Here is a 14,086-nt window from a genome sequence, read left to right as displayed (position 1 = left end):
TTTAATGAAATACATAGTATACAGTTGAAACTCAAATTAAAAAAAATTATGTTGTATAGCAAAATAAGCTCAGAACTCCTCCTTTACCCAGTTTAGAGAGCTATGTGATAGAAAGCCCAGTAAAAACCAGTATCTCAACTACACTGAGATATCAGAATTGATTAAACAGAGGACCAGAATGTTTATTTTAGAATAGCAGGATAAAATCCTTCCAGAAACTGAGAAACATTTCAGTCATTCCTTATAGAAAAAAATGTTACTTTTTCTAACCTTAGATAAAGTAAGATATTATTTTCGCTTTGAGTTATGGAAACTGGGCTAGTGTAATCTTAGATAAGTGACCAGCAATCTGGTGTAAGATATCATAATATATTTTTCCATGATATAATTTGTCTGGTATAATTCATCTGATATAAGATAAAGAAAAAGATAAGAAAGATATGGAAGAAGATGATCCGCTGTGGCAACCCCTAACAGGAGCAGCCGAAAGAAGAAGAAGAAGAAGAAGAAGAAGAAGAAGAAGAAGAAGAAGAAGAAGAAGAAGAAGAAGAAGAAGAAGAAGAAGAAGAAGAAGAAGAATACATCTGATCCTACAATACTACAAATTGTGCTATTGGAGGAGTAAGAAAGCCAAAACTACCTGACAAGCAAATACAAATGTTTATCTAGTATGGTCTGAATGTAGAGAATTTCCAAAACATATAACTAAGCAAGAAAAGTATCCAAATGCTAATTTTTGGTGAGATAAGAGAGACAACCTACAGTACAGTATGTTCGATATTAATCTAAATTACTGAATGCTTTTCACAAAGTAACAAGCAATGTACTTTGTCGCTGGTTGAATTCCATTTGTTTTTAGAGATCAAGAGGTAGTCTTACTAATATCTAAGGTATATTTAAAGGAAATGTATTATACAATTAATATATTTTACAATATGAAGACAGATTTTTAGAACTAACGTTTATTTGTTTATCAGAAAGGTCTATTAAATCTCTTCATTGTGTTGTTTTTGGTTTTTGTATTCTGTTTTGTTTTTTCATTTCCTATTTCTTTACATACTACTTTGCTGAATACTGTGTAATTGGGCTGCTCTTAGTTTTTATATTTTTTATTTCTGAATATTTATGTTAATATTTTTTATTGATTCAAAACTGTAATTGTCAAATCTGTTAACCTATTGGTCACCATACTTGAATTAGAAAAATGGTCAGACGCCAACCTCAGTGAAATATCCACTCACTATATAAATAAAAAAAATGTTTCTGATCTTTAAGATTTTTAAACTGCCCAATCCAACATGTAAGGGTCTGCTCACATCAAACTGTATAATCTTTGGAGTATTACTGTACAGTATAACTCGAGTGATATGTATAATTTAAAAATGCACATGTTCTGCTCATCACAATAAAGCATTGCAGATGCTGTGATGATTTCCATTCCACAATCTTCTGAAAAGCTTTGACTGTGAATGTAACAGATATTTACCTATTGTATTCTTAATTAGTATGCACTTTAGACTAAATATAGTAGGTTACACAATTACACATCAGGAGAATAAAAGTGTGCTATAAACTGCCTGTATGCCAGAATTTCAAGATAAATAAATTTCTTTATTGTTCTGTATATACTGTGTAATATCCAGTTTGTATATTTTAATATTTATTCAACAAAAGAAGCACAGCCACACTGTTATTTTAATAAATTTACATACATATCCTTACATATATTTCTTCATTTTTTTTAAAAGAACAGCTAATTTGCACAGAAAATAAAACATTCAATAAGTCAGCACAATTTGTACATCGTTGTCATTCCTGATTTCGACACCACCGTTTAACTTGGGGTCTTAACTCCAGACTGGCATATTGCACCTCCTCCCTTTCCTGCAGTTAAAGGAAGATAATCATTCATATTCTGGGTCATTTGCTTTTTGTTTAATATTTTATAGAATATTAATAACAACTTAATAAGTAAATTATTATTTAATGAAAGGTAAAGGACAACTAGACCACATTAACATTTAAGAAATAAAATATTTACCATTACTTCTTGAGTTCCTCTGGGGAATCGATTTGCACTTTTTTCTCCTGAAAAGGTTAAAAGTAATGAAGATGAAAATACTAGCTTTTATTCAACATTACAACATCCTGTTGACTAGTGAATGTTTCACTCCTAGGAAATGTGATCTCCATTATGCGAGGAGTGGAGAACTTCTAGATGCTGGTAAAATCATTGTGAACGTCTGGCACAAAAAGTGAGGAGTTGAAAATTGGGGCAAGCAATTGGATTGCTGTAGCAATAACTGAAGAAGGGCAGGTCACTATTATCTCTCATATACATTCCAAAATATATACAGGCGCTAATGTCCCTCATACCTTTTTTAAGGAGCCATTCTGAGAAATATGTCTCCTGGAGACAGCATTAATATCAAAGGCAAACATGTTGGAACCTTGGATGGACAGTAATGTAATGTAACATTCCTGCCCACCTATTTTTTTTAAATACTGGAAAAATGTCCCACCGAACAGAGAGAGATAACAGTGCAAGCAGTTAAAAATATTTACACACAACACCAAGATCATTTGCTTTTTTGAAACATTCCTTTTTTCTTAGTCTGTCAATCCATTCCTTCATACTGTATATGTCTAAACACCAAATCATTATTGTGTTTAAATAAAAAGTCACCTTTTACATTTCGGGTCTTAAGATAAACAAGAGGTGATCTTTGTAATAACTAATTGAAAGCATATACCTTTTTCTTTCCAAAAAAATACTATATTGTGATTCATAATTCATCACATCTTTCTGTGAGGACAAATGCAGCACTTAGACAGGCAAACAATAACAGAGCTAACAACATACATTGTCTTGCCATTCGCCTCACTAGACCAGTTGTAGTCGAGCACCGTCAAGGAGATTATCAAAGTATTAGTGATATATACAAAGTTGCACTGACCTGTATAGAAATAACATACCTGTTTGCTTTTTGCTTCTTAACTGTGCTTGCCTTTCATTTTTGCTGCAAAAAATTTCAATATGGGATACATTTCAACAGATGTAATAAAATATCAGTAACTATGATACACATTAAGGTTTCCAAGGTTGTAAAGTCAGATAGGGGATCTAACAGTTTTAATAATATAATTAAAATAAAAAAAATGGTTTCTCTGTGTGTGGAGTTTGTACACATTCTTTATGAATGTGGTGTTGTTTATTTGTGTCTGGTACATCAGGCTTCCACCCACATCTCAAAGACATGCAGGTTAGGTTAGCGGGTGATTCTAACTGACCTTGTGAGAGTGTGCATGAATGTTATTTGCAATGCCATTGTAGCCCATCTAAGGTTGATTCCTTGATTCATAATATATTTATTACTATTAGACTGGATATTGCAAAATGTCAACATGAGACAAATTGTGGAATAACAGATAGCTTATTGTGTTAATCTTTGAAGCCTTAGCACAGACAAAATAATTTGCCTCCAGTTTCACAGATATAGGTCACAATCATTAACAATGTCTCACTGTCTTCCTGTTCTTCTCTGTTTGAAGTATAAACAGATTTTTTTATTGAAGGTACACACAGTCAAGCATTAATTGTGGTCTGTCTGTGTTAAAACAGTTTGTTTCAGTAGCAACAGTAAAATGCAAAAAGATGATTATGAATGTATAAAATCACGAAAAATTGCAGGGTACACATAAAAGACAGTATACTGTAGTTCTTCACATTAAAAATAACATGCACCTTTTTAATTTAGTTTCTAACACATCAAATGCCTTTACAACATATTTTACACTGTAACAATTTAAAATACATTGACTGATGTTTAATAATGCAGAGCTTTTATTTTTTTTCTGTTGATGAGACTGTGTTATGGTGGTTTCGTTCTGAAATCTTACAGTTCCAAGAAACTGCACTGAAAGCCAATCCTTGACACTATGTAAAGTTTACATGTTGTAACCATGTGTCTGTCTGCGGGAATCCTCTGATTTCTTCTCAGTCTAACACCTTTGGTTAGTTTGTTTTGCAGATTCAAATTGGCACAGCATGACTGAAAATTGTCACCCTTTCCAAATTTTGGCGTGTATTGCACCCAGTGCTGTCAGAATAACTTCCATCAACCATGAAATAAACGGGTTAATAAAACAGTTTGAATGACAGACATTGTCTATGTGTGATAAAAGTAATACTTAATATTAGTTGTTTTTATTTTATTCTATTTGTTTACCAGCAATTGATGATAAAAGTGGGAGAAAAACCTTGTCAAGACTGTTGTACCTCTGCGTGTAGTGTAGCCAGTGGCATGAAGAGAGCTGTGCTAATAATATTTGAAGGCAGAGAAGTGATTCTAGGGACTCTGGGTGCCCCAAGCAAAAAACTCCAAGGACATTTTAATTCTGATAAAATCAGATTCAATAAAACAACACAATAAATACAACATTTGTATAGAAAATGCAAAAACATTAATAGAATAAGGTAAATTTTAAAAATAAATGAAAAGATGAATAAAATGAAAATAAATGCAAGGTGTACAAGCAAAAAATAAATACAAATCGTATGCTGTAATATTTAAAATAACATATAAAAACTGCATTTAATAGAAATTTTGAAAAGCAAAAAATGGCTTACAAATGTATTACTGTAACTTTCAAAATCACTGTGTGCAATTGAAGTTACAGCTTGGGATGAAAGGCTCTCCTTGCACAAGGTGGAGCTCAAACGAGATTTAAATAGCTTTAAAGATGGAACCTTCTCTAACCAGAGGCAACAGTGATAGGAACAGGACTGCTGACGGACAACATTTTGACTTCTTAGACCCCCTCTCTCTGTTACCCACTCATATTACGTCTGAATTGGCGCTGCTGATTTTGGGCACATATTGACTACAGTTGGGTCAAATGAGACTGAAGACAAATCAGAAATAGCCGGATTGTCTAAATAAGTTGAGTCAATCCAATTTTTGCTTACAGACATAAAAATACTCTTCATGATGTATGAAATCTGCTTGTGACTGAAATAGCTTTCACAAACATCAGGCTATATCTGATAAGTGATATAGAAATTGCACCAATTAATAATAATAATTCATTACATTTATATAGTGCTTTTCTCAGTACTCAAAGCGCTATCCACACAGGGAGGAACCGGGAAGCGAACCCACAATCTTCCACAGTCTTCTTACTGCAAAGCAGCAGCACTACCACTGCGCCACCTGTGAGGACATTGCCTTACTAATGTTAGTTGTTCAAAGTGAGGTCTATTGCTAATTGCGGTTCAACCTTGATTTTAAACCTACATTTGCTACTTCTTTCAAAATTCTATGTTTCAGAAATATAAAGTCCACTTTGCATACAGCTGGCTTGACGGCCTATTTCCTGGCCTTCTGTATGTTGCCGCTTCAATAACTTGCATCAGGATTTGGTTAGGCATCCAAAACTGTTACTGGATATGTAAATAAGGAACATATACAAGCTAACAAAATCTCTCTCTGGGTAAACTTGAAAGACTTAAGACTTAAAGAACTTAATTAACAGGTCTTAAAAAACGTGTCTTGGTTTTCAGATGGACAATTTAAAAAAAACAAAAAAATGCATCAATCTGTTTTAAATGGAGTGTTAAAAACTTAAAAGGGTCTATTTAGAAGTCACAATGAAAATTACATTTTCCTTACAAATTTCATTAAAGACTAAGGATACCAAATTTTTTAAAATGTTTAGAAAATCATCCCACTCATTAATGCGGATAAAAATAACAACAATACATGTTTTCACATTATATGTCAGCACACTTAATAAGCAAAACCATAAATCATTTTTAACTTGTATTCTGAAAGTATATATTAAAGACTTGTCAGCAAAATCATCTGTGTTTTTTTAGATATTTTCTCGTCGCAAATGTACATTAAATCCATTAAGCAGAAATTATTGCAAGTAAATTAATTAAATAGAAATTGTCTGCATATCTAAAGTGCTTTTAGTTAATGGAATATGTACAATATAAATATTTCATGTAACTTTGCAATTCATTAAGTTTAAAGTCCACAACCAATCTCTAGGAAATATAAAAACATTGCACTGAGTGTATGCATTATTAATACTTTAATATCCTGTAAATCCTAGTGTAGCTCTTTTGAGAGAATCAGTGTATAGTCTAGCAGCAATCTGCTCAAAATGGAATGCATAAATCCAGCACAAGATGAATACAAAGACCAGCACACATGGGAAAAATTGACAGTTGCAAGAAACCAGAGTTCCTAAAGGGAAAGACACACAAACACCCCAGCCGGGGTCCAAGCAACATGAAGTGTTAACTCTTTCAGCACCATCACTACGCTGGTTGATCAGATGAAAATCTGCATGACTTGTATTTAAGTATATATGTACCCTAAATGTGAAAACAATTGAGCTGAGTTTAAATAGCAACAGCAAAGAGCTTTCACTTTAACTAATCTTCCCGTTAATGTTTTGTAATTCATAAAAAGGGTATTGTATAAGCAGTAGTTAGTTTACAATAAGTACCCACCTATCATCACTCACATATCTACTTGCTTTACCTATGAAAGAAAAGCATAAATAAGTACATTGTAATGGTAGATGCACTTTTCAGAAAAAGTCAAAATATATTTTAAATTTACCTGAATGTGTTTTGACCCAGCAGCAAATAAGATTTATAATTAACAATGTAGTTAGAAGGAGGCAACCTACAATTTGAGCTCCCAAATAGAGTATGCAATTAACAGGTTCTGAAAGGAAAGATGCATAGACATTTGTTTAACAGATAGGTAAATGATTGGTAGTTGACTTACATTTACACACCAGCTATATGTGACTTAACATCCAGTACTTTTTACTCTTCTTTTTTGTAGTTTGCACTTTAAAATATTTTTTGTGTTTTAACAAAGATGTTATTTTTAATTCACATGAAACCAATGCACAAACTTGTACTTTCATGTATATTATATTTTTCAATGAAAGCTCTTAATCACCCATGCACAGACACATAAACATAAACATATGCATATTATTAAATTAATATATTAATTTGGTACAGGAGGGTGGCAATTTAGAAGATATGCTATATGTATTTATGCATTTATTTTATATAACTACCAACCTAATTCATACTCTTGAAGGACAGAAACCTATTTCAGCCTCACCAAGGTTACCTGGAAAAATAAATACACTGACTTGGAAGAACTTGCAACATCCAAGCAGAAACTGAACAGTCTAGAATTTATATCTACTTTTATGTAACCATTAGGCATCAGAATTTGCTAATGAGAGGCTACACGTTGTATGTGATATGTAACACACATTAGTCCATTCATTTAATCCAGTTCAGTATCACACAGGAATCAGTACTGATAAAGGTCCATTACATGGCACATTCACACACATTCCCAGCTCATTTGCACTCAGCTGCTTTACAAATGTCAATCAGCCTTATACTGTACATAAATGAGATGTTGGAATAAAACAACAACAATTTGCACACTCCTCACGGTCTATGCTTGGGCCAGGAATCAAACGCAGGACTTTGGTTTTGTTCAGCATTAAACACTGGACTACCATGTTGTGTTTTATATATTATACAGTATGTCACAATGTTTACATGTTTTGATTTCAAGTAGGTATGGTATGTATTTATGTATGTATGAAGCAACTTCATTGTAAGCTTCATATATCTAAATTTGAGCTTTTATATTTTAACTTATGGTTAATAGAATTTTTGTGGAAAGGCTACGAAAGGTACCCAGAGAATTGCTGGCAGCAATTCCTGCTAGGTCACTACCATATGCATTATGCATTATACTAACTAAATATGTACTTTTTTGGCCCCATTTCTACATCCTTCAGAGGTTCTTTGAGAATGTTCCTCTGACCAACCATCTCAAGCTTTGTGGATAACTAGCGTCCCAAAAATAGTATAATAACAGGAACAGAGCTGTTTGACTTATCATTTATTGTCTTAGCTATTGCAGATCTCATCTCATATTTCTCCGCAGGGTATGTTTGAACTGTAAAGCATATCCAACTAGGCTAGGGTTCTCAAAAGAACTTAAAAAAACTTTCATATATAATGAAAAATGTATTCTTCATTTGGTAATACCTTGCCTCTTCACTGTTCAGTAGCAAAAAAGACTTTATACTGTTTTTATCATGGTTACTTAATTGGGCCATATACCACTTTCATGCTTCATTATAGTGAGAAGTCAAGCAAAATGACACCTTTTATTGGCTAACTAAAAAGATTATAATATGCAAGCTTTCGAGGCCTCTTAGAAGAAGAAGAATGGGCCAGAGTTGCCTCGAAAGCTTGCATATTGTAATAGTTTTAGTTAGCTAATAAAATATGTCATTTTGCTTGACTTCTCACTACATTCATAATGGTTAACACGGTACAACACCTTAATGCTTCATTATAAAAACCAAAGCTTTTTGACTGATATACAACCCTCCAATTTATTCTCTAGCTGAGTCTTTTATTCTTGAAGAAACTGTAAAATGCTTAATGTATAAGTTTTCTAGTTGTTCACCATGATCAAAAACCATTACAAAAAAAGATTGTACTTTGATACATTATTTGCATATATCAAAAATAATTTGGAAATGTTTAGAATGTGATTTGTTTCAAAAGTATTTTCCTAAGTTATTCCTATCATTTATATGAGAATGTAATGTTCAACATACAGTATGTTTAATGATCTTTTTCTGTTTTTCGTTCACTTAGGTGTGATATTATCATTTTAACTATATGTGCTATAATAAAAGTAATTGTAATTTTTTAAAATTATTTTGTAGCATTAAATGTCTACAAGATAAATTTTAAGAGGTTGATATAATAGTTTTTATGTGAAAAACAAATAACATTCTTATTCAATACTACATTAATGCTTGCAATTTGGATGTTGCCTATAATACCTCTTCACAAAAGTAACAGTATTCCTATTAACATATGATATTAATGACAAAGGTCATCAATTTATCACAACTAGTTCCTTAATGTTATCAAGCAGGATAGTGCAATCTTAAGGCATATGTCATTTTATATGAACTTGTTTTTGCTAATATAACTAAAACATAGTATTTCTCAAAAAATATAAATTATATATAACATTTTTTTCTTTGCAATCTACAGTACATTTTGCATTTTCTTTCCTGATAATCATTGTAAAGATATCTAGTACCTGATTTTTGTACACTTTTTGTTAAGTATTCACCACTCTCCTTTTTCACAATGCAAGTAAATGTATCTCCACTTGTCCAGTTCCTCAATGGAATGATGAAGTGATTTCTGAGATAGTTCTTGGCTGATGGGTCATTGCCAAGCTTTCCAAAGTCAGTTCTCCCCTCTTGAATAATGCCTGATATGTTCCAAAAGATTTTAGCAAAATCTACGCCAAATACCAGGCAGGTCAGAACAGTGATGGCATTATTGTGTGAATCTCCATCCTCTGACGGAATCAATATTACAAGTGAGGTGGGTACATCAGGCTGTTCTGTACAGATAAAAGGCATTCACATGAACAAAGGTTAATTTATAATCAGCTTGAGATAAAACATCAGAATTACACATTATGGAGATTTCTTTGGCCATCATTTAGCATTATTGTCAATCATTGAGAATAGCACTGAAATGTACACATAGGGGAAGCTAGTTCATTTACCCCACTAGTTCACTGTGCGATTTGGAGCAGTTGTACCACAGTACATTCCAACTGAAGATATATGTAAATAACAATAAATTATATCCTGTATACTCCATCAAATAAAGAAATACATTAATTGACTGGTAGCCCACGAAAGGTAGTTTTGACAGAACTGAACAGAAATTAACCCCAAAAGCCATTTAAACTCACATTAAGGTGTCCTTTGCTGGCATAATGTTTGGTATATTATAACACTCCTGATAGAAAAGCATAATTTAATTTTAATTATATTTGTTTTTCAAAACATTTGCACTTGTATACAAATTAGCTTGTCCAAAAAGGGAGATTTCAAGTTGAATTTAGAGGTGAGAAATCTATCAAAGAGAAAACCAAACCTGTGCATGAGGAACCTTAAATTGATAGCTAGATCCTATATTTTGGTGCTCTGCATCCCTTACCAGACTTAAGAAGTTATGTGACACATACATTTTGGCCAAAGCTTATTGAAACGAGATTGCGTTTTGTTATTGTTTGATTAATGCTAATCTAAAATGTGAGTTTTTTTCCTTTCTGTCTTTTAACTTTACAAAAATAAGGCTTAAATATAAACAGTCACAGATCTTTAAATGCAGTTTTGGATGACAGGTGCAATGTTAACTGAGTCTTAGCAGTTAAATAATGACAGAACTGTAAATTTTAAAAATTTATATCAAACAGCAGTGTCCACGGCCATGAGAAAAATGTTTAATAATTAATTGATCTACATGATTGACAAGGTTAACAAGAAACAATATTATATAAAATTATTTATATTTCTAGTTACAATATGCACGAGTTTGCATTACAGTGATATTCAATGTTATATTAAATGTTATATATGTCTATGTTATTCAATGTTATATATGTCTAAATAAGTTAGTAAAATTGTTTCTCCGTACATTTTGGAAAATCGTAAAAAGTTGTAAAGGGCAAACACCTATGGGGTATTTACTATGAAATGTTGTACAGTATTTAAAAAATAAATAAGGTAATTCTTGAGCAGTTCACTATAAAATGGTATTTTATTTTCAGAATTATGAAACTCAGCAGCATAATATCCTGAGTGGCAAACAAGGAAAATGTTCACAGTTTGGTCCCCATGTTCTAGAGAGAAATTATGTAAATCTGGATTGCTAATGTAATAAAACTATTTTTTGTGTGCAATTTCACTGTTTAATAATTTTTAAACGCGTAAAAATGTTTATATGTCCTAATTGTACATATACAAATTATACACTTTTTCCCAGGCAACACACTTTCAACATTGATTATTACACTGGCAAACTGCTGTACACCATTAAGTAAAGCTAGATATGGGCCAAAAATGCATCATTTTGCTTTCTGAAGAATAAATATTTCAGCTTTGCTAGCAGATGGTATTCAAATATTTATATTTGTATTATTTATGCATGTGCTCTGAATTTGTTTTAAAATTTTATAACAATTATGTTGTGCTTTTGAAGATTTATTAATTTATCTGGGATATATAATTATGTGAACAGTGTTCTCCAAAAGTGCATTATTATTGTTTGTAGTTTACTATTTATTAAAACATAATGTTTATATTTATGTAGCAAGCACAATAGTCATAAGCAGTAATAAATACTACACTGTGATTTATGCTTTAAATGGTAATGCATACAAAAAAAGTTGTCTATATTTAAATATAAATAAAAAGTGCAGTTTGTACATAAAAAAAAAATTCTTGGAATCATACAAAGCAGAAGTATGATTCTAAGCTCCCACAGAATGTAAACGGGAATAAGAGAAGGCTGTTTTTCAAGTCTAAATATCCAAAGTCAAGTCTAAATATCCAAAACAGATTCTAGTTTAGTTTTTAAAATTTTTTTCTTGTAACTGTTTAGAGTACTCCTTTTCTGAGAGTTAAAAATTAATATGGAGTTCTTTCATTTTTTTATCTGTTTTTGTAAAAAAACATTTTAAAAAAGTAGGGCGACTCAACAATGCAGTGGTAATGCTGCTGCGCTGCAGAAAGAACACCAGGGTTTGTGTCCAGGTTCCCACCTACATGGACTTTGCATGTTCTCCCCATGTCATTGTTTGGGTTTTCGTCTGGGTTTTATGATTTCCTCCCATTGTCCAAAGACATACAGGTTAGGTGAACTGGCAATGCTAAAGTGGCTCTAATGTGTGTTTACCTTGCGACTGACTGGTGCCCTGTCACAAGTTTGTTTTACACACTATGTTAGATGGATTAGGGTCCAGGTGAAATAGTCTAAAACAACACCCCACCTGCTAATGTTTGAAATTTGTCATTTTTAAACTTTTGCAAGTGGCTCTTAGAGGACTCAGACCACTGGTAAAGAATCAGATATCGGAAATATAATATTACAATATTCATGAGCATCATCCTCGAAAATGATACTCCACATGCCTGTATTACTAATCCCAATTTTTGAAGTTTGAAAGTTGATTAACTTTTTTCAAAACTGCATATTTTCTTGTCAAATAAAGCATTAGACATACAGACACACCAATGTTCTTACCAAATTTAACCATAGCACACTGTTATTTTTAATATAAAATATTCTATTCAACGTTTTTTCATAAAGTTATTCAAAGTTACTTTGGCAAATATACATTTTTCCTAGTTATCTGATAGAACAGATTAATTTTCTTCTAGTTCTTGTTTTATTTTTTTTTTCACAATTAATATTAGAACCACTATAGGCCCCTTTTACTTAATCTCACTTACCTGCTACAGTTAATGCTGTCCCATTTCCCATAAAGAAAACTGAGTTCTTTAAAAACATGCAGACATAGGTCCCAGAGTCTTTCAGCTGTGCATTTCTTATTGTGAGATTGCATTTTGTGTCCACTGGTTTACCATTTTGAGCATGTTGACCAGGAAAATCAATACTATGATAAACATCCGGAGTGTTCTCAAAATTAATTTTTAGCCACATAACAGTAAAGCAGAAGCCCCTAAAATCTTCAGTGTAACATGTTAAGTTCACTTCATGTCCAACTCTGATCTTTGCAGACTGGGGAGTTTGATAAACAACCGCAGGTACTAGTTAGATGGAAAACAAATTGAGTTGTTAATACTGCATCTAATAAAGGTGTCTTACAAAAGTTACTTGATGTATTTTCTTCATAGTATATGCTATAGGTCCATAGTAATTACAGTACATTTTTTAATTTACATATTGAACACTTCATTTTATATCAAGGATGAAAAAAATAATTTACGTATTCAAGAGCATATTTTTTTAGTCCTAAATGCACGAACAATTTATAATTTGTTATTTTAGGAAAAACATGACTTTTGTATTATAATTCTGAACAAGAAACTCAGAAAATGGGAATATTATTAAAACATTCCACTGTCTGAAATGTTCTTACATTTCCATCATGGCTGATTTGTCAGTCTTCAAATAATAGCACATAATGATACATTTATTTTTTAACTGAATATCACAAAAACAACATCCATACATGTTTTTTTTTTGTTGTTGTTTTTTTACTTTTAGTTTTTCTTCCTTATTTTCTGGAAATAAAAATCAAAATGACATGCAAGGTTAAAGACATTTGAGAAACTTCACACATAAAAATAACACTTTATTGTCTACCTTTGAACAACTCACTTCAAAATCAAATAAATCAATTAATGTAGTTGCTGAAAAAACATAAAATTTTACCTGCTGATATATGATAGAGAAGAACCACAAAAATCAGCATGACTAGCCGTTGATTAAACAGTGTAATTAAAGCTCTCTGTGGTGCACGGTCTTGAACACAGCCTCAGAATTATGGGCCATGATATTGGAAGGAAACCTGCTGTACCAATAGAGAGGCGGGAGAACAAATATGAAACACACCATATAAGAACAGGCTGGTGCCTCTGTCTTTACTCAACATTCAATGTTAATTTTTAAGAATGATGAGGAGCAAAGTTATTCAGCATATTAAGAGAATGTTTTGGATACAAAAATAAAAGTCAGTGTTGTTTCTGATCAGACATGTCAAGTGAGAAGAAGAATTGCCTTTATTGAAGGTAAATATACTTGATACTGGAAAAATACTGAGGCTCAAAATCTGATCCATACTGTATGTCACAAGCATTTATGAAAGTCAAGCAAGACAGACAGGATAAAGCAAAAAACAACGGAATGTGTAGTTTATTGTGGGTTGTGTTCATGAATATTATTACACACAGTGAATCCAGTTCCATTTACAATACATAAATTAATCCCACACACATTTTCATTGTTTAGCTATTGATTCTGTAACCATGAGTAAACCTGGGTAGCCATGTAAAATTACCTTGCAGAGGTATGGCACCGAATTGCTCCAATACGCTGCCCTATCTATGCAGCAATATAAAATACTTTCATCTTGAAACTACAAAAAATCTGCTCCTGTCTACACCAGTA

General features: G+C 32.1%; 1 protein-coding gene across 1 annotated transcript; it reads right to left on the bottom strand.

The window, feature by feature from the left end:
* Window positions 1–1,122: 1,122 nt before the first annotated feature.
* On the bottom strand, window positions 1,123–13,513 carry LOC114642652 (uncharacterized). Its single transcript, XM_028791512.2, has 8 exons — window positions 13,352–13,513; window positions 12,406–12,723; window positions 9,189–9,500; window positions 6,636–6,743; window positions 6,524–6,554; window positions 2,977–3,020; window positions 2,042–2,088; window positions 1,123–1,884 (listed from the first exon to the last, which is right to left on the bottom strand). Exons 1-8 carry the CDS (start codon window positions 13,389–13,391, stop codon window positions 1,810–1,812), a joined length of 975 nt encoding a protein of 324 aa, XP_028647345.2. The 5' UTR covers window positions 13,392–13,513; the 3' UTR covers window positions 1,123–1,809.
* Window positions 13,514–14,086: the final 573 nt, after the last annotated feature.

Source organism: Erpetoichthys calabaricus, chromosome 2, assembly GCF_900747795.2.
Source record: "Erpetoichthys calabaricus chromosome 2, fErpCal1.3, whole genome shotgun sequence".
Lineage (NCBI taxonomy): Eukaryota > Metazoa > Chordata > Cladistia > Polypteriformes > Polypteridae > Erpetoichthys > Erpetoichthys calabaricus.
This window is presented reverse-complemented; position numbering and strand designations above follow the sequence as displayed.